Below are 21,331 nucleotides of genomic sequence, written 5' to 3'. Positions count from 1 at the left end.
ACCGTCACGGCCTGGAAAATGAAAACAAGCGGCATTTTTTTTATTTCACAATGACTTCAGCTCAGCTTAAAAAGGTTTTACCCTGTTATGTTTTTCTGCACCTCTTAAGATTCAAGTCTGAATGAAACACAAATGTTGAAGTCGGATCCCCCTCCCACCGCGTGAGACTGGTGAAGTATTGTAAATGTATTTAGATTTTTTTTTTCCGTGCATGTATCTGCAAGTTTATTGTTGCATAAAAACATTTCAATTTTAGCAGCTCAAAGCACAGCTGAGGTCTGTAGCCAAACATATATGAAATTAAATAGCTAAGCTCTGCATCTCTATATTATAACTTTTCTTATTACACTCTCATAAACTACACTAACCTGAATCTATGTCCTGTCTGTTTAATTTATTCACATGGTAATACTGTTGTATAGTGCATTCACATTGTGTTTGACGGAAAAGTAACTGTAAAAGAAATTGTGTGTCATTCTTCACACTGGACGATAGGAATATTTCTAAAACTTCAGAACTCGGATTTGATCCAATGTCAGATGCCGTGGCCAATGTTAGGCTGCATCTTGAAATGGAGCGTGAGTTTCTAAGAGCAACACTGTCTATGTAAATGAACTTTGCTTTGATTTGACGTTCTTTAAGAAAACCCATAAATGAACCTGGACAAAAAGAAAAAAAGAATAACTAGTCATCTCTGCCAGACCCTGAACAACCCTCAATAAATATAAATTACCTCAGGGAATGAGTCAGCGAACTCTAGTTAAATGACAATCAGCTTGCTGTTGCAAGTGTGAAAGGAAAGTCCCTGAATATTTGTCTGGCTGACTGAGAGATTCACGTAGCGGTACAGCAGGGTATGTTACCTTCTAATAAACACCATTCTCACTCTCTCTATATATATGTTATATATATATATATATATATATATATATATATATATATATATATATATATATATATATATATATATATATATATATATATATAAAACCAATCATGGACAGTAGGTGTTTCAGATTCCTGCAGGACTTTGGTCCCCAGAGTCGGAGGAGGATATGGAGGTGGAGCAGCGGCGTCTCTTGGCAATACTGGAGCCCTGCAGCATGCTGGGATGGAAGCCCGCGTGTCGCCGGGCGTGTTTGGTCAGGTGGTCGCTCCTCATGAAGCACTTTTCACACAGCGGACAGTTGAAGCGCTTCTCGCCCGTGTGCGTGCGGTAGTGGCGTGTGAGCTCGTCCGATCTGGAGAACTTCTTACTGCAGTCTGGCCAGGTGCATTTGAAGGGACGTTCCCCTGGGAACACACACGCATAATCCCTTATTTTTATTGTTAATTGTTTATCACACGTTTAACAAGTTTATAATGATTTATTTATTTTTTGTCAATGCCTCATAAAAATGTCAGCCAATCACCGTATATATGCATCACCAGTAAAAGCCAATGATGTGTATTTACAGTTCTTCCAAGTTTTAAGATAGCGGCTGGTCTGATGGACTGCATGACATTTCACAATGTTTGCATTTAATCTATGCTGATAAAAAAAAAAATAAAGCTGAAAAGAATGTTTTAATGATGGATTTCTTCTTGTACATTGTCTGTTACTTAAGACACATGCAGCAGGACAGAGTGTAACACTGCCTTGTAGCAACAAAGTCCTGCATTGAGCTTGTTCTTCCAGTGCTGCATGGATTCTCTCCTTGCACTCTGACACAGTCCAAAAACTTGACTGTTGAGTTAGTTGGTCAGTCTCATTTTTCCCTACCAGTAACTATGTGCATGTAGCCTATTGTCAGTTCCTCTGCGTGTCTCCGTTTCCCTGGAAAAGATTAACATTCTGTACAGTCTGTACCCTGCCTTTCGCCCATTGAACGCTGCAGCTCGGTCCCAATGCGACTCTGGAAGACATCTTACAGATGTTTCGAGAGAAAAAAAACAACAACTTAGAAGTCATCTCAGAGGAGCTACGTCACAAAGGTAATTTAGGGAAAACAAGTGTGCTTAAAATGAACTGGCTGCATAAAAATACCGCCCCGTTAGAATCCGTAAACAAATGTTTTCACTCGATTTAGAGTTTGCATGCAAAAATAAAAAAAAAAAACAAAACACGCATGGCCACACCCCACTTCCTCCACGTGCGCCACCGAAACCACATGTCCGCTCTTGTTTACAACTGGACGGAGGGGTGTGGAGGTGGCTGACGTATGAGGAAGCGGAGGCGCAGGGTGGGTTACCTCTGCACAAGAACACAGTGACAACGGGGACGGATTGACCCGTACCTTTCTGACGCGTCATAAGACAATATGTTGACCGAGGTCGTAGCTGCGTTTTAAATTATTCTCCAAGTAAATCGTGCCTGGAGTTAATTAGCGCTCGTTGTGATTTATTACGCCCCAACAACGTGTCACGCACGGGAAGAACGCGATGTTCCCTCAGGAGCCCGCGTCCTGCTGCTGCGTGTCAACAACGCATTAAGACACAATTGATCTAACGCACGCCTCTTTTTCTGCCTGCTCAGCCAGTGGCAGACATGATATGACCTGGCCAAGTCACTCCCGAAGCAGCCGAACCCAATGGACCACCTGTCCCTGAACGTGTTCCCTCTCGCGGGAACGCTTCACAAGTCAAACAAAGATACGACTGTTTGTCCAGCATATGATAATGATAATAATAACATACATAAACTGTGACTTTGGAATCAGTAACACCGCCGTAAATCCGCCTGAAATAATAATGAAGGTAGTGGCTAATTATAGTCGGCTCCAAGTGACGCAACGCGGGTTTGCTGCGGTCGACAGAACCGAGCCGGTGACTTTTTTTTGTAGGCGTGTCGACCGGCCGAGCCCGCACTCACCGGTGTGGACCCTGAGGTGGGCTTTGAGGTGGGACGACTTCCCGTACATTTTCCCACACCCGGCAAAGGGGCAGCCGTGCTTCTTCTCGGGGGTCTCCGTTCTGCCCGGCGCCTTGTTCCGGGGCTTTTTGAGAACCGGAGACACCCGACTGCTCCCCCGCTCCTCTTTCTCCTGCCTTCCCGCTTCCATGGCACCGCCGAGACATCTGCCGTCTCCTGCGTCTGGACCGCATTTCTTTAAGTCCAGTAAAATCATCGCCACCATCAGTAAAGTGCCGTTTTCTTGGCTGTCTTTAAATACGTCCTCTGTCCTCTCCAGAGGACAAGTGGGGACGCAGTCCACAGAGACCTCAGCCTCCGACATCGCTGGAGCAGATCTGGGTGGAGTGCAGGCAGTCTGCGCAGAGTTGGAGTCTGGAAAACAATCCGAAGAGTCGTGGTCAGACCGCAGTCCTCCTTGGAAACGTGGCTAATGATCCACACGTGCCGGCCTCAGTCCCTGTCTCGAAAAAGACGGAACGTTTTCTTCTGGAGGATGCTGGGCGGACAAATGAACGCCGCCTCAAGAGAGATAACAGTTGTGCTCCTTTCCTGTTCTTCTTCTTTAGTCGTGCTCTTTTCTTCCCTCCTTTAAGCTACTGTGCTCCTGAGACGTATGTTCCACCGGTCTCTGAGCTTGCACTCCGGCGTCCACTTGTCCTATTTTACAGTGAGCAACAGTCAGTTCTCTCAACTCCAAGAAACAATTTCGCGGAACACCGCTGTGTCATAATAGAGACGCGCCGCGATTGGCTGTTGGCGGCTGTGACTCGTCTCTTAAAGCTGCCGTTTCTCCAGCGTGAGCGACGGAGACTTGGACCAATCACAGGCCGGATTTTGTGATGTTGCGTTTGAGTCGAGAATATGGCTGGGAAATATGGATTACGGAGTGTAAAATTGACTTTTTAAAGTTTCTGCTTGGCACTCATGTGAATATAAACTTAGGCACTTTAGTTGAACAGTAAAATAATTCAGCTAAAGCAACTACGGAAGCTTGTGTTAAACAACAACAAAAATGATAGAATGCATAAATTTAAAAAATTGTTTGGTCACGCTGAATCTTAACTTTTATCAACAAATAACGTCAAATCATCATCAAAAATAAATATTCAGCACTTGAAGTATATGTTCGGATGATTAGCACCGTGTAATATGCTTTGAATTTGTGCTCAATGTCAGATTTCTCGAGTTCCAATAGCAACAAACTACAGAAAATACAAGTGGCACAGTTTTCATTAGCATGAATCTGGAAATTCAATATGGCCACTCTGCATCTAAGCATAGAGATTGCAATAGTAATACTGTTTCTGTTTTGTGTCTAATTAAGTTTCTGAAAGTGTTGCTCCAATATTTAAAGGCATGAAATCTACAGATATACATTATTACAGTATTTTATTGAGAACAGCCTTACAAATGAGGAGTAGTTTTTGGCCAAAGCAAAGTTCTATGTATTTTAAGAAATCACCTTTTTGCCTACTTGTGATTACTAGCTTTATACATTGCTGTGTATTTAACCAATGAATCCGACACAAGTGTCACTGCCAGAGATGTCCCCAGTGGCAGTGGTACCACAGTTTTAAAAATCATAGAAATAGACTAAGATTTGAAATGAGAAAATTAGTGTATATGTAACCAGTTGTCAAGGCACAAACAAAACCTGCTTTCATTAAAACTGGCAGTTGGACCATTTATTTCCATTAATAGACTTGTGATGAGAAGAACTATCAGGCCACTATTTAAAGAAAGTTACAAATTAAGGGTCATGATATGTGTTATGTTTATTATGTGTTAACCAAAACTAGCTGCTGTGGTCTGTTTTGTGTTATTGAAACTGTCTCATTCAATGTGACACACCCCTTATTGCTCATTCCTACTGTCCCTACAGCTGCACTTGAACTCTTAAAGAGATACAAACACAATAAAAGTTTTACAAGAAATTAAGAAAACAAATTCAAACACAGAAAAAGTTTTAACTCCAGTGACAAACAGTTAGTTTCCATTCCCTGCAACCTTTACAGCATTGTTTAGCTTGTAGTCCAGGAGTAGTCATAAAGTTTATTTCTTGGTCTTTGAAGATATATATTTTTTTATCTGTCTTCAGAATATGTCTTCATGCTTCCACATTTCTCTGAGCCATTAAGAAATGCCAGCAACACATATGCTGATAGTCCAGTTGAAACTGTAACAAAACCAATTTCTCTTTCCCAACCCCTTGCTTTAAAATAAGGGGGGTACTTCGAGTGCAGTGGGTGGTTCATGTGGTTTAAGTTCTTTGAAATTCTGTTTTCAGGGTGCAGAGATTGTGCAATTCTTCCTCTTTGCACAATGAAAAAGAGATCGAAAATTAAATAAACATTGGAGATTCATGTTTTTGTTTTTTTCTGTTTTGGTAAAGTATTCTCTCTTTCAGAACATCTTTATTTACTGGCAAAAAAATTTTTTTTGTTTGTTTTAGTATTTAAAATACCAGCCTTTCTCTTTGGATGGTACCTATCTGCCCTACAGGAACAAAATGTACAAGTGACTTTAAGATGTCTGTCCGTAGAAACAAAGTTCCCATCTGTGTTTCTACAAACTTGTGCTGTCCCAACAAAACCGACATACACTCCCCATTGACACTATCCCCCGTTCACATCCTCCTTTTTCTGGATTCAGGTGCAGAACCCCCACATTTCCAAGAAAAGGGGTCTCGTTGAACTCTGGCTCCCCCTGCTCTTCCTACAGCGAGGCTGTAAACATTTCAGTGAAAGAGGAGGCGCTTCTGCGGCTGTCGCAGTCTCTCCTGCTCCCCTCGCTTCCACCCCCACCCACCCCCACCCTTGTTCTCTCGACAAAGTGCAAGAGTTCAGGATTGCGCCGTACTTCTGGGTCATATCGTCATGTTGACACGGTCGTGGCAGAGATAAGGTTGTTTTTCAGTGTGCAGGGGGCGCGCGCGCGCTTCTACAGGGAGAGAATGAGAGGACACGTGCAGAACGTCGGTACAAAATGTTCCCATGTCCACGTGTGGCAATGTGAGCGAGCTCAGCACTGCGGGCCCCGCTTCCTTGAGCTAACAGGCTCCTTTACCACCAACACACACTCTTAGGGCACACGCATACACATGCACGCGACCACACCAGCACACCCACAAGCGGAAGGACTGGAATTCCCAGTCCATCCATCAAGACAGACTGCATGTGTCCACAGCAATCAAAATACACGGCACAGTTAAGAACTCTGACACGTGTTGATCAAATTGCATGAAACCATAAAGAAAAAACATACAATTTGGTCTAGAATTACTTCATTGCTGCCTTAAAGCGACACTGCGGGATTTTTGCAGAGAGGATCTGTTTCAAGGTTGTGCAGGGCTGACCAAAGATCTGATGGGACCTTAAAGCTGCAGTATGTAACTTTTGTAAAAAAAAATAAAAAATAATAATAATTAATTAATAAATAAATAAAAGAAGAATATGCCTTTATTTATGTATTTGTTAAAAGTGTCATTATGTTGTGACATTATAGTACAAAACAGGTAGTCTGTGGGGGGAAAAACAACAACAACAACAACAACAACAACAAAACAATCATGCTCTCCTGCCTTTTGAGCGCTATCTGCAGAAATACAGACTTGGTCAGTAGAAACCAATCAGAGCCAGGAGGAGGGTCTTTCTGCTACCCTATAGCTTCTTCCAGATAGCAAAGCCTGTCATGGTTGCTCAGGCTAGTTAGCATAGTGACCGATGACAGGGGATAGCACTGGAGGCATGTACACCAGCAACAGAATAAAAGATTAAACTTGTAGCATCAGATTGTAACAATGTCAATATAACAATCAAAAGATGAAGGTTATTAAATATAAATACTGATTAACTCTCTTGACATCTATATTGATTAGTCTTGAGTGATAAACTTAACAGCTCAAGTTAAGTTTATCGCTCAACTGGAGTGATAAAGTTGTCTGAAAGAGGCCATGAACAAAATTGATTTGAAGCATAAAACTAACAAAATAATCTGAGCTTTATACCAATGCTTTTTTTATGAGCCCTTAAAACATTTTCACATTTGCAATGTGTGTTTTTCTGTGCTCATAAGCAGGCAGTTGATGCAGCATTGGATTTATCTCGGAAGTTGAAGCTCAAATCTGAGGAAGACGTCGTGTCAGTAGAGCACTTTCTAGTTAGTTGCAAGTTGAAGCACCAGTGCAGTTTTCTATTTGTTGCGATCTACAATTAGAAACACAAAAACTAGAGTGAATTTCCCTGTTTTCTCTGCATTCAGATATAGAAGTAACATCTTCTCCACTAGTTGTTATGCAGTGTGTATCACTGGTTGAAAAAGATACAAACTGTCAGAACTGCTAATAAAGTTGTTTATACTTGCACTTTGATACATGTTGTATATGCAAAAGCCGTGTCGGATACCAAACTTAGGGCTCCGCAGCATCCTAAAAAGTTCCCAGTTGACATTCACAAGAAGAGAACTTCCCAATGCAAATGTGACCACAGTTTAAAACTTCACTAAACAGCAAATAGTGCTACTAAGTTTTGAAGTTGCCCTAAGACAATAAAAGTCTCCTGTGGTTTTGATTAACTGTTCATTTCAGACTGATCTGTATTTACACCAAATAAAACTACCAAAGTCTTTAACTGCTGCATGTCAGATATTAGCATACAGATGCTTTGGGTGAGTTAATGCATCAACTTTTTTTTATTGTCATCTAGTTCAATTTCATTCAGATAAAAAGAAAATAAATGCAAACGACAAATAAGTTGTGCAACTCTACTGTGAAAAACTAAATCACTGAAATTTTACATGACTCCCCCCCACCCCTTTCCTGTTTGTAAAGCTTGTCTTTTGTCTACAGCAGCTCAAGTTTGAAATATGACAGCATGAACAATCCCACTCATCTGGATGACAACCAATGTCTACAGACTTTGACGTATCTGGGGACAAATGGACATGATATTAAAATGCTCATTACTTTGTCAATTTCTGGCTGAAATTGTTTCAAGAATTAAAAGAGACACGCACTACTCAGATACCAATCTATAACTGTTTATTTAACAATGCATGCCAGACAGGATCCTAGTCACATTGAAGAGTACAGATTTGTATTTGCATCCAAATACGCACTACTTTTATTTCATATGGTAATTTCTTTCCGTCTTTCTCTCGGTCAACGTTACAAGTCATCTGTGCACAAGCTGAGTGGAAGAACTGCATGCATTCAAAGGACATAAACTTAAGTGTGACCAATAGGTGGGATACACTACGTCCCTTTTAGTTTAACATCAACCATTATTGCAGAAGTTTGTGCGTGTAAAAACTCTCCTTCAGCTCACTTGTCAACGGATTTCATATAAAAGGAGAAAAAAAGGAACAATCTCTTGATTATCAATAAATGCTCATCTTTCCCCTACACCGTGTGATATAGCGTTAGAAAATATTTTTAAAATACTGTACACTTAGACTATATGGAGGGCTGTATTGTCCTGGCATGCCTCCCTGTTGATGGTGTGTTTTACATGTCTGGTTTCACACATTCACATCTCCTGTTGTAACAACTCCTTCCACAACAGCCATGTAGATGTATAAATCATACTAGTTGTTTCTACAAGCCCAGAACAAATCTGTCATTTGATAGTCTTTGCAGTGGGGATAAACAGATCACAAAAAAATAAATATATATATATTGCAGCAGGCCAAAAGGGAAGGGCTTAGGTCAAACATAGTCATTTGTTTTCATACTTTTTCACACAGAGCTTGAGCTGAACTGTTCAACCTTAGCGCCTTTCATCTCCCGCCTGTCACATCTCATTGGACAATAGGTCAACAAAACGCAACTTAGCCCGTCTCCATTTGGCTTGACGGTTTGGTTTGGTTCAAAATGGAAGCAGCAACTGTGCATGACCAAAGCCTACTCAATGTCAGCACTGTAGGGAAGAAAAAAGGTGGAAATAAAAGAGAGAGAAAAAAGTCCCGCCGTTTTGCTTTTACTATCAGCATTTTACACTTCAGGAGGTGAGCAAGATGAGCCAGTATGAAGACATTCATTCATATGCTATTGCTATCTTTTAAGACAAAACACAATGTATATATATGTATATATTTATATGTATACTCTAAAATCTCCCAAATTCTGGGTTAGACTCATAAAGCACAGTGATTAAATTGGATGCCTTCAGCTCTAAACAAACTGATCTGTGTCGTTCTTTTCTTTCTGTTATTCGACTGTATCTCAGTGAAACACTTTATAACTTGCATCACTGGGGTAATATTGTCCCTGAGCACTGACCTAGGATCATCCTTTCATATCCACAATGCAACCCACACACCTATCGAAGCAAACAGAGTACGACTCTGGTTCTGTTCGATTTTTATGGTCAATTCTGACCTTGCAATGGCACTGCAAACCTTAAGTTTATATTCCGAACAATACAGATGCACCTCAGCTTATTAGAAAGTGATTTTTAAGAAGCTGTTTTTTTTTTTTTTAAATTTAACTTAAAAAGTTATAGAAGGTCATAGGAACTTGGATTTGCGGCACCCAGCAAATAACAAGCTAATGGCCACTTTCTCAGAAAATTCGAAATGTTACATGGCCCCAATAAAAAAAAGATTTGAAATTTAGAAATCTGATGTCATGGCCTATCACAACTCATGGGGAAGACGACTGACTTGGCAGTTGTCCAGGAGACAGTTATCGGCCGTTCTAAAAAGAAGTTGAGCCATGAAAGTTTTTTTTATTTTCATAAAGAAGCTGGCTACTCTCCAAGGACTGTGTCCAAACACATTAATTATGATAAGTGGAAGAAAAACAACTGTTAAAAAGGCGTACAAACTTTAGGCATAATCACAGCAGAGTGAGGATTATGAATTCCTTCATCTTGACAATGAATAATTGTAAAGATGGATTATTGTTCAGGTCAAGGTCCAGGTGTGGGGAATCCAGCCCTGTGACATTAGCATTAGAGTCAATAAAACAGGCTTTTGAAAGTGTGGGGAGGTGCCAAATTTTGGAATACTTTTGTACTGGAAAACAAAATCAATATCTCCATAAATGTCAGCAGCTGAGGAAAATGCTCTGAAATTTCCTGGTAAGTAGCTTCCTGGTGACTTTGAAACTGGAGTTGGACAGTGGAGCAACATGGTGACTTGGCTCTTAAAATCATTGTTGACTGTGTAAACGACATGCTGAACCACGATGACTTTGGATGCTTGTGTCTCCGCTTCATCCAGATTTTTTACCTTGATTTATAAATGAAATGCAAATATGACTTTTAGCTAGAATACAAATTCATCAGGATGTGATCAGCGTTCCTTGATAAAATCAAATGTAGAAACTTTAAAATGGGCAATATTTTATATGTTTAGTAAGAAAAGAGCCACTTGGGGCTCTATTTCTGCAGGTTGCACACCCTTGGTCTACCAGATGAAAATTGAACTATTTTAATATGACTGAAGCTAAGTGCAACAATTACATTTTCAATTAATTGTTAATGTAAAACTGTGAGAATAAAAAAAAGGGCCAGCCAGTTTTACAGTGGCACTGATTCCTTTTGGCTCCTGTCTGGAATCTTAGTCCGTGTGAGACGTTCCTGATGCGTTCCCACTCAGGAGTCAGAAAGTCCTGGTGTGTGGTGGTTCGTGAAGCCTTTAATCGGCTGTACTCTATTATCTTGTGAACTCCTCGTTCCACTCGAAAAAGTGCTGTTTAACAAACTTGTCAAAGCTGCAGTCAACCATGTTTCTATTTCTAACACACTTTTTTCCTTCAATGTAGCATGTCACTGATATGGTTGGACTCAGTCCTTTGCAAACAGTCAGGTTCTTCAGCACTGACCCTTTTTGGCTTTCACTTATAAAAAACTTTAGACAGCTGTCGGGTTTCAAATAGAAGCTTGGTCATAATATAACTTTTGTTAAAATTTTTGTATTGTTCGTGTTCATTTTTCAGCTCTTTTAAGAAACAAATTTGTGGTACTTCATTAGCTATAAGCTACAATCAACAGATTTAACCACTTTAAGCACTGGGAATATATCTGTGTGTAACAAAACTAGAATAAATGAGTTTTACAATCTGAATTAAATTACTGACATGTTTTTATGCTATATTCCAACACATGCAGATGCACCTTTTGGTTGAAGGGACATTTCATTGAGGCTTTCCTTAAATAAATGTTTGGCGACGTCTGGTTTTGCAGATGAAAGCACTACAGTTGCTTAATGTGTTTAAAACATCATCAACTGGAAATGTTTAACAGTCTAGAAGAGTTTTGATTGAAAGACGGGGTGAGGCAAATCAGGTCAGTCAACTAAAGCTAGACAGAAGAGCTCCAGCAACAGCAGCACCAGCCGAGCGGAGAAGCTCAGTCCTCAAGATAACGTCTCACTGTCGCATGCAAACAGATTCATTTGCTCTCTTAATCCACAAAGCCACAGTGCTAAAGACATCTCACACGATTTTTGGTGTATTTAAATAAATTATAAAACCATACAAGCAATGACGTTATCTCGCAATAACAATTCCTCCACTATGTACAGTAGATGGGAAAGGGAACAACAAAAGTCTATGAATAAATCATTACTGATAGTTGACCCCTTAATGAGAGAAAAAAAAAAGACAAAAAATGAGACACTTCTTGAATCACGTGAATCCCAACATACTCCATCCATGCCCAAAAGGCACCCTAAGTTTGGTATACTGGCAACTGTGTATTGCCATATCAACATTAGAAAAATCTCATAAGTCGGTTGATAAAACACACAATAAAAACTACTTTAAATACTTTAAATATAATTGAAATGTACAGCATTTGAGACTAATCTATATTTAATAAATATTTTACATTATCATTTAGTGCATGTAGGTGGTCATCCTTTATCATATTTAAAAGCTTAATTAGAAAATACTTAAAATCTGACAAAAATATCACTGAAAACATATAAATATCATTTTGTAATTCAAACAGGCATTTACTATAATCATCGCTAATGAGCAAGAAAATAGATATAAATAGAATCATCATCTTAAAATAAATACATCATGATTAAACTGAATTGAAATGGTGAGAAAGTGTTTATAAACATCAAGCTCAAGATAGATTTTAATAATCTCACCGTTATTATCTTTGCAAATCTGTTGGAGATAGGCATCTTTCTCCCCCCCTACTTTTTCCACCAGAATAAAAATTTGAAATGTAAAAACATGAATCTAGCGCTCATCGTTTGATGATCTGCTTCCTTCATGTGATCTAAGATGCACACCTTTGTTAAATCTCACCAAAAGTGCATATACTCAATAGCTTATTCTCAAGCTTTTTTAAGAAGTAAATGAATAAATTCGTGCTTTTTTAAAAAACAAAATATAAAGCAATTGTTGTGACCTGTACATAGTTTATATTTAGGCGTGTCATCCATCAGCTGCTTCCTTTACAGTCTCTTTTAGGTGGCTTGCTTTGACTTTCACTGCAAAAAATGAATACAACAAATGGGGATATTTGAAAAGATGAAGGACGGATCTATTAGGTGAAGCTGGATCGAAAAATAATACCACTGCTAAAATCTGAAGTATGGCTGAAAACAACAGATCTATGATTCACTAAGTGAGGAGATTTTTGGTGTAAGTCACAGGCAAAAGAAGAAAAGTTCAAACCAGGTTCGTTTCAAGCCAAGGCTGGATCATAGGTTTATAGCGCCCACTTAGCCTCATCTTTTGCAATTGCACTTGTTAGAGCTCTGGGGGACAAGGTTGAAAAGGTTTCAGACAAAAAGTTGTGCGTCTATGTAGTCTCACTATGCACACTTTTATGTATAACCAATATCTGAAGCACAAGCTCAGAGGTATCAGAAAGTTTTTGTAAATCTGTTACAACCCACTTCAATCCCTTACAAATAAGGGATTGTTTCAAATGAGAAATAATGATGATTTGTCAGTTTATCTTGATGATCCTTTTGAATTCAATAATAATTTTAAAATGTAATCCTATTTTGACTACTTTAAAGCTTGTATGTGTAAACGTTGGCTACTGATAAATTACAGCAGAGAAAGTAAGTTTGTCAACATTTTTCTTAGTAAATGTATTTCTAATGGGGCCAGTTATGTAAAATTTACTTTAAATATTTGTTCTGACCCAAATAATCAAATCAAATTAGTCCATAAGTTTAATTATGTGTAATAAAGTGGACTAGAACAGGGTATTATCACTGAAACAAAATGGGGTGTATTTTACTATGAAACAGGTTGCCTTCTAGTATAGAAACTCATCATGTTCCTCATCAGTGCAGATAATATCAGCAAGTTTAGCTCTAATATATGGCCAATAAAAATATTTCTGATTGTTGACATGTTGTATAAATACCACAATGGGTAAAACCAAAGACCCTAAAAAAATGATTGTTAAATTAAAACCTAGTTAAGCTTTGGCTATCTGACTTTTTTGAGCTTATCATGTTAGAATGTCATTGCCTCATCAAAGACGTACCTGAAGTGTTGCTTTGATTCTTTCATGCATTAATTCTTTGTGCACTTCACACAACCATTTGGGGGCGCCAAAGCGCTTGCTTGCACTCATGCTGCCCTTTCCATGCAGTTCATCTCGGAGTTGCAGTCCCCAAGATGAGATTCCACCTCACAGAGCATCCATCCCCCATGCCTTCCCCACTCAGCTCCTTCAGACTAGCGCCATCAGCAATTAGCTAACCCCTGGCGGAATTGCGCACCTCCTTAGCTTATCATACAAATTTCTTTTCAATCCAAAGCTCCAAAGAACTTTGTTAAAGGCCTAATGAAAAAAAAACATTGTTGAGATGAGGTGCTGAAGGTGGAGTGTCTGAAAGAACAGAAGCTTTTAAAGAGACAGAGGCCTGATTTCAAGGTGGTAAAATGTGAAGTCAAATTGCATTTTAGTCTTGTTTGTATATATTATTTTTTATAACAACTGAAGGAAATAGTTACTTGATTGTTCTATAAACTGGCACTATGTGCCCAAAAAATGCACAACACAGCCCCTTTAAAACCGGTTGGAGAAATCTACCAAAACATTCAAGAATCTGATGATCATTCAAGGGTTGATTTTTCAGCAAGTTATGGTCATTATAAAGTAAAGCAAACTGATGGAAAAAGATCTGAGTTCATAAAAGACTACCGCAAAATCCTTTAGGATCTTTATAGACAGTAGTCGATGCAGAAACTGGTCAAACATCAACAATGCATGAACCTACTTTCTCCAGAAGGACTGTGTCTTGAAGCTTCATTTAGGAACAAAGATTTTCTGGTGATTTGTTATTAACTTCAGTAAGGGCTTTCAGTACTCAATTCTTCTGTCTTTCCACTTTACAACACAATTTCATTTATGGATGTACTTTGTTAAAAATCCATGGATTACTTGGGTTGTTGAGAGAGATAGAAGTATCGATATGTTCAGTTCTCATTTTCTCTGCTGGAGATTGTCACCTTTTAAACCTGGTAGTGTTTGAGTATCAGGATTCCATGATGAATAAGAAAGGCTTTAAAGTGAAACCTTTGCAGCAATTGTGCTGATGAAAAACTACAAAATGAGTTGAATATCTCCTTCCTTGTCCCTTTTCTGTGTTTCTTGGATTTAACAGTGCCTACCACACATTACAGGTAGGATAACAGTAGACTTTCTGTCTAGTGTGGTTGTGATATGTGTTGCAAAACAGTGACCAATGTCTACTTGATGTAAATTAGGTTGGTGGAAGACCTACAAGACAAATATAACTTCCATTTCCATGGCACCCAATTGTAAGTTACATTGCTACAAGAGGTACCAACTAGTCTAAATTCATTACTCTTTCTTTTAAGTGATGTACACAGACCTTCTGAGTCTTCTGCCCTTTTCTATTATTTGCTCAGAATAAAACAATGCTCAATGCTGATCACACCTAAACCTTTCCATACCTAAAATGTAAGTGAATAAAGTATAGATATGTTCCAAATCAGCATCAATGTGCAATTTCATCCTGCTATAACTTGGCCCTTTTCAGTCTTCACCCAGGCCCTAACAATGTGTGAGGGCGCCAGTGGGCCCTTGTCACGTGTAGTTTTGTCTATCGAAGCTGCGGAAGGCTGATGGAGTTGCCAGCTTCCTTATAGACAGACTGTCAGTTTTGGCTGTGTCGGGTCTCGCTCCGGACTTGCTCCTGAGGAAAGGGTATCTGTGCCCCGCAAGACCCCGTCCCCCAGGCCCAGGTCCCCTGTCTGCTCCCAAACCCGGTCCCCTCTCCATCCTCTCGCTCACTGACAGGCTCTTCCGATGAGGAGGAGCCAGAGTGAGTGAAGGATGGGAGTCATCTGAGGAGCAGCTGTTTGCTCGCTCCAGCCTGGAGAGGGTGGAGCAGAGAGGAGCTCCGCTGGGCCTGCCGAGGCCTGTAATGCGAGGAGTATCGGAGGCTGGAATCAGGTCCTCGGGGTCCTCGGGGTCGGACTCTGTGTGACTTAGCTCTGCCTCTCTCTCCGGGTGAGAGGAGCTAATGTCTGACGGCTTATCAAAGCTGAATGAGGTGGATCCTCCTGGTGAGTGTGAGCATTCTGCAGGAGTGTATGGAGATGATACACAGCGGGTGTCAATGCAGTCAGTGATGCTGGTGTATTCTGCGGCCTTCACCTGGACTCCTGCCCCTAGCCCACCGTAACAGCCTCTCGGCGTGAACATGAGGCTGTGGGACTTGACTAGAGGAGGCTCATCAAGGAAAGCTGTGCCTGCTGTAGAGAGGTAGCGGCTGCTCTTGGAGCGCTCGAGCAGCCCTGCGGAGGGAGGTGGAGACGGCTCCGTATCCCAAGGAGGTAGGGTGGTGTCTGGTAAGAGGCTTGCTGAGCACAACGACAAATCAACAGCCGCGCTGTCGTCATACATAGCTCCAGTCGTTCCACTGCTGCCTGCGCCGCCCTCCGAGTGCCTGTCGCCCAAGCCGCTAGTAGCCGTGCTGCTGAAGTCACGGCCTCCTGGCAGCACCGTCTCTATGATATCTGACTGCAGTGAGGAATCTCTCTGGAGGGGTGGGACCACACGGAGAGGATCAAGAAAGACCTCGGCTGGCCCCACCTCCTCAGAGGTCGAGACGTAGATATCAATGCATGACGACGGACGGTGCTGCTGGGAAACCGACAGCGTCGCCAGTGGGAGGGGCTTAGACTCCTTGGTGGCGGCAGCTGAAGACACAGATTGCGAGCTATTAGCTCTGTGGAGACTGAGCGAGCGCTCCTTAAAGAAACTTTCAGCTCGCTCAGCCCCACTTGCACGTTCGATAGCACGTCCACCCCCGACATAAAAAGAGTGACTCCTTGCCCGAGCGGTGATGCCAGTAGGAGAGGGAGGGGACATGGAGCCCTCAGCTGCTCCCTCCAATGCCTCCTGAAGGCGGTAGGCATTCCCCTCTGTGCTGTTAAAGCTGCTTTGGCGGAGGATGTATGCAGACTCCGGGCACTCAGCTTGGCGGAGTATGTACGCTGAGTCTGTGCAGTCAGATGAGGTCCGGGAGCGTGCTTTGTTGACCTCCACACGCTCAACACCCGTCACGCGCTCCAGAGCCACAGCAATCCGCCCAATTAGATCCTCCATCTGGGCCAGGCGAATATCCACAGTCTGCAGCGATGCTTTCATAAAGTGTTCCCTCTCATTGACCTCTTCCAAACGCATAGCCATGTTCTCCACCCTGATGAAGAGGAGAAAATTTAGCACTGAGTTGCATGATAGGTAATCACTTCATTGAAATATCAAAATTTTAATAAACTTTAATATTTGTACTAGTTTGTATGATTTTGTATTTACTCTTGTTTCTCTTAATTGGGGTGATTAATTTATTCTCTCTAGTAACATCTAGAAATGTTTTGAGCTCATTTATTTAAAAAAAATATACTCAGAACAACCAAATAATGGCAAATTCAATATGTCTGTCATGTGGAAGTTACAGTTTAATTACAGCTGCTCTGAGAAAGCTACACAGAGCTTTAATATGGCAGAGCTGAAAACTGACCAACACACAATTGAAACTGACAAACTAGGAATGAAAAGTATTGACAATGATAATGGAGAGTATTGATGACGAAATAAGCCGAGAGGATGCCTCTGACAGTTATGGAGGAGTGATAAAGAAAAAAAAAAGCCATTGTAAGAATTAAACATGTTGAAAAAGTTATTGTGGTGAAACAAAAGAAAATTACCATTTCAAATCAACTTATAAAGTGCAATGTTTGTCATTTCTTGTTAAAGTTTATGGGAAGATGGATGGAGCTTAAAGATAGTGCAAAAGTGGAAGAACATTTGTTAGAGGTTGCAATAGTCTTGAGTCTGGGGCAGAGGTTCACCTTCCAGCAGAAAAATGACTCTAAACATACAATCATGAATGGTTAAGTTCAAGCATATTATTGTGTTGCAATAGTCTAGTCAAAGTCCAGACCTAAATCTACTTGAGGGCTTTTGGTTATAAGTACATAATTTCTTTCCGTGGAGTCTTTCTATTATATACGACTGAAACATTGCCTTTATCTTGACACTGTAGGGCAACAAATCAGTCTGTAGATGTGGAAAGCAGGCACAGCCAAACCTCCAAATGACTTCCAGCTAAACTTGCAGAGAAATTTAAAAATACATTCCACTTTTTTCAGATTTTTTGAATAGCTTTTGAAATCAAGCATTGTTTCCCTTTAATTTCAAATTAAAGAACTTAATGTCTGATGGTCTGTCAGATAAAATCCAAAGTAAATACATGATATTTTGTGGCTGCAATGTAACACATTGTAAGAAAGTTCAATAGTAGCAAATATTTCTGCGTCGCACAGTAGATTATTTCTGTGTCACATCTGACCTTTCAGATGTGACTCTGATCCGTTCATCATTTGATGAGTGGAATCTGTCGTCTTTCTCTCTGAAGTACTCTTCTATGCATTGCTCCTCAAAGTCATGAACTTTCTTCAGCTCATCCTCAGTGATGAATAACTCTGCGAAATAAAACAAAAAAAGGAAAAATGTAAATGTTATTCTATTACCAAAACAGCCACAGCCACTTACTCTGTCTTGATAATACTATAAATATATTCGCATAAATGATGAAATAACAAGCTTAAAACAAATTACAAATTTGAATGCTGAACATTTTGCTCTTTGCACTCAGTTTTAAGACTTGGTTTTATGTTTATCTTCCACTCACTCAATCCATAGTCCCTCTCGTCGTCGTCATGCTTGCGCCAGCGGCAGCATAGATGTTTTAGGACCATTGTTATGTGGCTGAAGATGATGAGGGGTGGAGGAAGGACCGGCCGTTCGTGGAATGTCATGATTAGCTGGTAGCGCTGGAACTTCCACACCTGGTTTGAGATGGACTTTACCTCAAAAAATGTGTTGCTGTGAATAATGAAAAACAAACATAAGTTTAGCCATGACTGATTTAGAGATGTGACAATAAAGTGAATCCAGTCATCAAAGATGCTGCATTTAATGCTGACCATCACATAAACTAAACCTTAAACTTGACCGTTTAAGGTTTGGGTGACATAACAGTCTGGGCTTTTTTAAAGGATGCCTAACAAGCACGCATAAAATATTTTGATTCAAGAATTGACATGTCTTTCCTTATCTATGAATCGATTTAAAATTTTAAAGGCCAAAGTATATACAGAGCATAATTGCTAGAAGTCTTCAACACATTTGGGACATAGTTCTTGGAAGATATTTAAACTTTCCTCGCCTCTTCAGTGAGTTTTCCACCAGCCACAACAATTCATGTTTTAAGTTGAGGCTTCAACATGATTATTAGAGAATCATACATAATTCTGCTGAAAACCCACTTGGTTTTGAGTTTAGATTAAGTTAAAGATATTTGAGCTCCTTCTTCCATAATTACATTTAGTTTGCACAGTGTACCAGTACAATGTACTGTACTTCTCCAACTATACTCTGTCTTATTGTATGCAAACAATAAGATGGATCTAAATTATATGAATCTAAATATTTCAATATCATAAAAACCAATCAGAGGTTTACATACTTAAACACTGCTATGAGCAGGTTGACAAGCAGTATGTTGGCCACCAGCAGGTAGCAAGCCATGATCGCAGGTACAATCCAAGCACCAGTCTTACATGGTGGCAGGGTCACCACCACCCCATCCTCTGTGGTTATATTCTGGCCGCAGGGAGCTGCACAGTGTCACAAAATGAACAAACACACACTTTGATACAAGGCAAATAAAATATATATATAAATATATATGTATATATAGACTTTTATTAATCCATCTTTTCATGGATATCTTGGATGCATGTTTGAAAAAATAAAATAAAATAAAAAAAAATACACATGCAGACGCATATATTAAACCAGAAATAAAAATATAATCAAAAGTTAAGATGCATATTAAAGAAAATAATGCCCTATATTACACTGAGTGGAAACAGTAAAATTAAAGGCAAGCAGGTCTGAAGTATCAAACAAAGTACATAAAGACATTCTGCAAACAAACAAGAAGCATACTTTATTTTCATGCTTCTTTTATTGAGAAAGGAATTATCATAATGGCAAGGGCTCATGTACAGAAATGGAAATAAAAAAAAATCCACAGAACAACACATTTACCATGTGTTGTTCCCGTTTTTGTTTTCAATATATTTAAACGTATGTTTAAAATATATTGCCACATGTGAGAGCCATAACTTCATTCTGCAATGGTTGATTGCTCTGGGATCTATCTGACATGTATTTAGGAAACAATGTATGTTTTTCCATCCATGATGGTTCAGTTGCTGTGGCTGATCTAGGGAACATTCAGCATTTGTCCTTGGTTTGTTTGCCGTGGAGATTCAGTGTGGTCATGCTGTCATTTCTCGGTGCTCAATTTCTTCACACAATGTAGCCCAAAGACAGAGAACTGAAGTAATTTCTTTCTTTCTTTTTTTTTTTTTTGTCCACAAATTTTGGACACAAAAACTCTGACAACTGAACCACGTGAAAAAACAGATTACAGATGATGAAGGGTGAATAATAACTATGTCCTGATATGGATGTGCGCTTCATTCAAATGTAATGTAATGCTTTTAGTAAGGTTTTGAGATCAATCACACAAAATGTTGGGTTTAGACAGTGAAATATTTCAGCAGTGGCGCTACTGCTCCATTGAGAAGCTGAGCTACAGTTGAAGTATTATGATTAGTGTGAAATGTGGTATAATCATGGTCAGTTCTCCAAATTAAAGAAATTTAGGAACAACCAACAAAATTGAGGAAAGAGGCATCAAGGAAATATCAAGTATTTGATGGTTTCTCTTGATGTGGCAGCTGACCAAAAGCAAAGACCTAAGACAGGTAAAAATATCTGAAACGTTCTGCTGCCCTCTGAGCGACCATTGCCAAAACTAGTGGGAGTAAAGTTGCTTACAGGGTATATCCTTAGGTCAAGCTACTAGCTCTTCTCTTTAAGCATTTGGATCAGAATCAGTTTTTCTTGGACTGATTGGTCAAAGTAGTAGTTTAGTAGCTGACCTGACATACCGTCACAGTGGCAACTTTAGCCTTACAGCAAGAAAACACATGCATACTTTTTTTCTCAAGTGGCCTCGAGTGGTGGGACTTTGCATGACATGGTGGTAACGCGAGGATGACGAAGGAAAGGTAGGATTGGTAAATGTGGTTAAACTGAGGTCTATATGTATAGATTTACTGGAATTTTGAGTGGTCAGAGCAATGTGGGATGGACCACTACTACGCCAGGTTCCGTGCGTTCGTAAGTTATTTTCGACCAGCCAGAGTTTGTCATTCAGCCTTTGCTGTACCTTCTTACTATGCATATCTGAAACAAAGAATGGAAACATTATTTCAGATCTCTTCTCTTTGGGCCACTCCTCACATTCAGTTCACACCTTTATTTACAGTACTATACAAATAGACAACAGAACAGCACACAGACACTCTTTGGAAAACTGTCTGAAATACGCTTCCAAAATGCCTCTTACGTCATTCTTACGTCAGAATGTTAACAGGGTACAAAATAATTCAGAGACAAAAAAAGTCGTGATAAACTGTGAAATCTTGTTATATGGTGAACAACTTGTCAAGAATTACTCCTACAGTAATAATGGAATTTGTCCTATTTACCGCACCTTGCAAATATAAGTACTTCCCTTGAACTTTTTCACATTTTATAACATTATAGCCGCAAACTTCAGTATTTTTTATTGCCAAGTTATAAGTCAATCCTTTTGGGGACATGTGAAACAACTAAATATTTATATTATATTTTATTTATGTGCTTGTTTCATAAAGTAAACCTGAATTAAATGTATTTAATACACAGAAAGCAAAACCTTTTGATGACAATGGCTTACAGACAAATCGAAGATAGAAATTGTTACTATATCTATCTTCATGTATGGACTGAAAAGTGTGTTTAAGGCTTGAGACAATATTTTACTATCTAACTGCTTCAAATTCTTCAGTCTTAC

The 21,331-nt window shown here is 39.7% G+C and overlaps 2 protein-coding genes across 9 annotated transcripts in view; both read right to left on the bottom strand.

Annotated features, from left to right (window-relative positions):
* Window positions 1-972: 972 nt before the first annotated feature.
* Window positions 973-3,625, bottom strand: klf9 (Kruppel-like factor 9). The gene is made up of 2 exons (XM_055049282.1): window positions 2,852-3,625; window positions 973-1,293 (listed from the first exon to the last, which is right to left on the bottom strand). The coding sequence occupies exons 1-2, from the start codon at window positions 3,213-3,215 to the stop codon at window positions 1,013-1,015; spliced, it is 645 nt and encodes a 214-aa protein (XP_054905257.1). The 5' UTR covers window positions 3,216-3,625; the 3' UTR covers window positions 973-1,012.
* Window positions 3,626-7,914: 4,289 nt separating this feature from the next.
* The window catches only part of trpm3 (transient receptor potential cation channel, subfamily M, member 3), a 131,965-nt gene continuing 118,548 nt past the window's right edge, over window positions 7,915-21,331 (bottom strand). For 5 of the 8 annotated variants that reach the window (XM_055049273.1, XM_055049274.1, XM_055049275.1 and 2 more), the window contains 5 exons: window positions 20,551-20,679; window positions 18,884-19,034; window positions 18,047-18,240; window positions 17,705-17,837; window positions 7,915-16,552 (listed from right to left, as the gene is read on the bottom strand). In XM_055049273.1, coding sequence (XP_054905248.1) covers window positions 14,932-16,552; window positions 17,705-17,837; window positions 18,047-18,240; window positions 18,884-19,034; window positions 20,551-20,679 — 2,228 coding nt within the window. In that variant the 3' untranslated portion in view covers window positions 7,915-14,931. The remainder of the gene's footprint in view (window positions 16,553-17,704; window positions 17,838-18,046; window positions 18,241-18,883; window positions 19,035-20,550; window positions 20,680-21,331) is intronic. The other 3 variants (XM_055049279.1, XM_055049280.1, XM_055049281.1) reach the window with 1 other exon arrangement.

Source organism: Poeciliopsis prolifica, unplaced genomic scaffold (assembly GCF_027474105.1).
Source record: "Poeciliopsis prolifica strain line A6 unplaced genomic scaffold, Auburn_PproV2 SCAFFOLD028, whole genome shotgun sequence".
Classification (NCBI taxonomy): domain Eukaryota; kingdom Metazoa; phylum Chordata; class Actinopteri; order Cyprinodontiformes; family Poeciliidae; genus Poeciliopsis; species Poeciliopsis prolifica.
The sequence above is the reverse complement of the archived record's forward strand: the minus strand, read 5'-3'. Positions and strand labels throughout refer to the sequence as shown.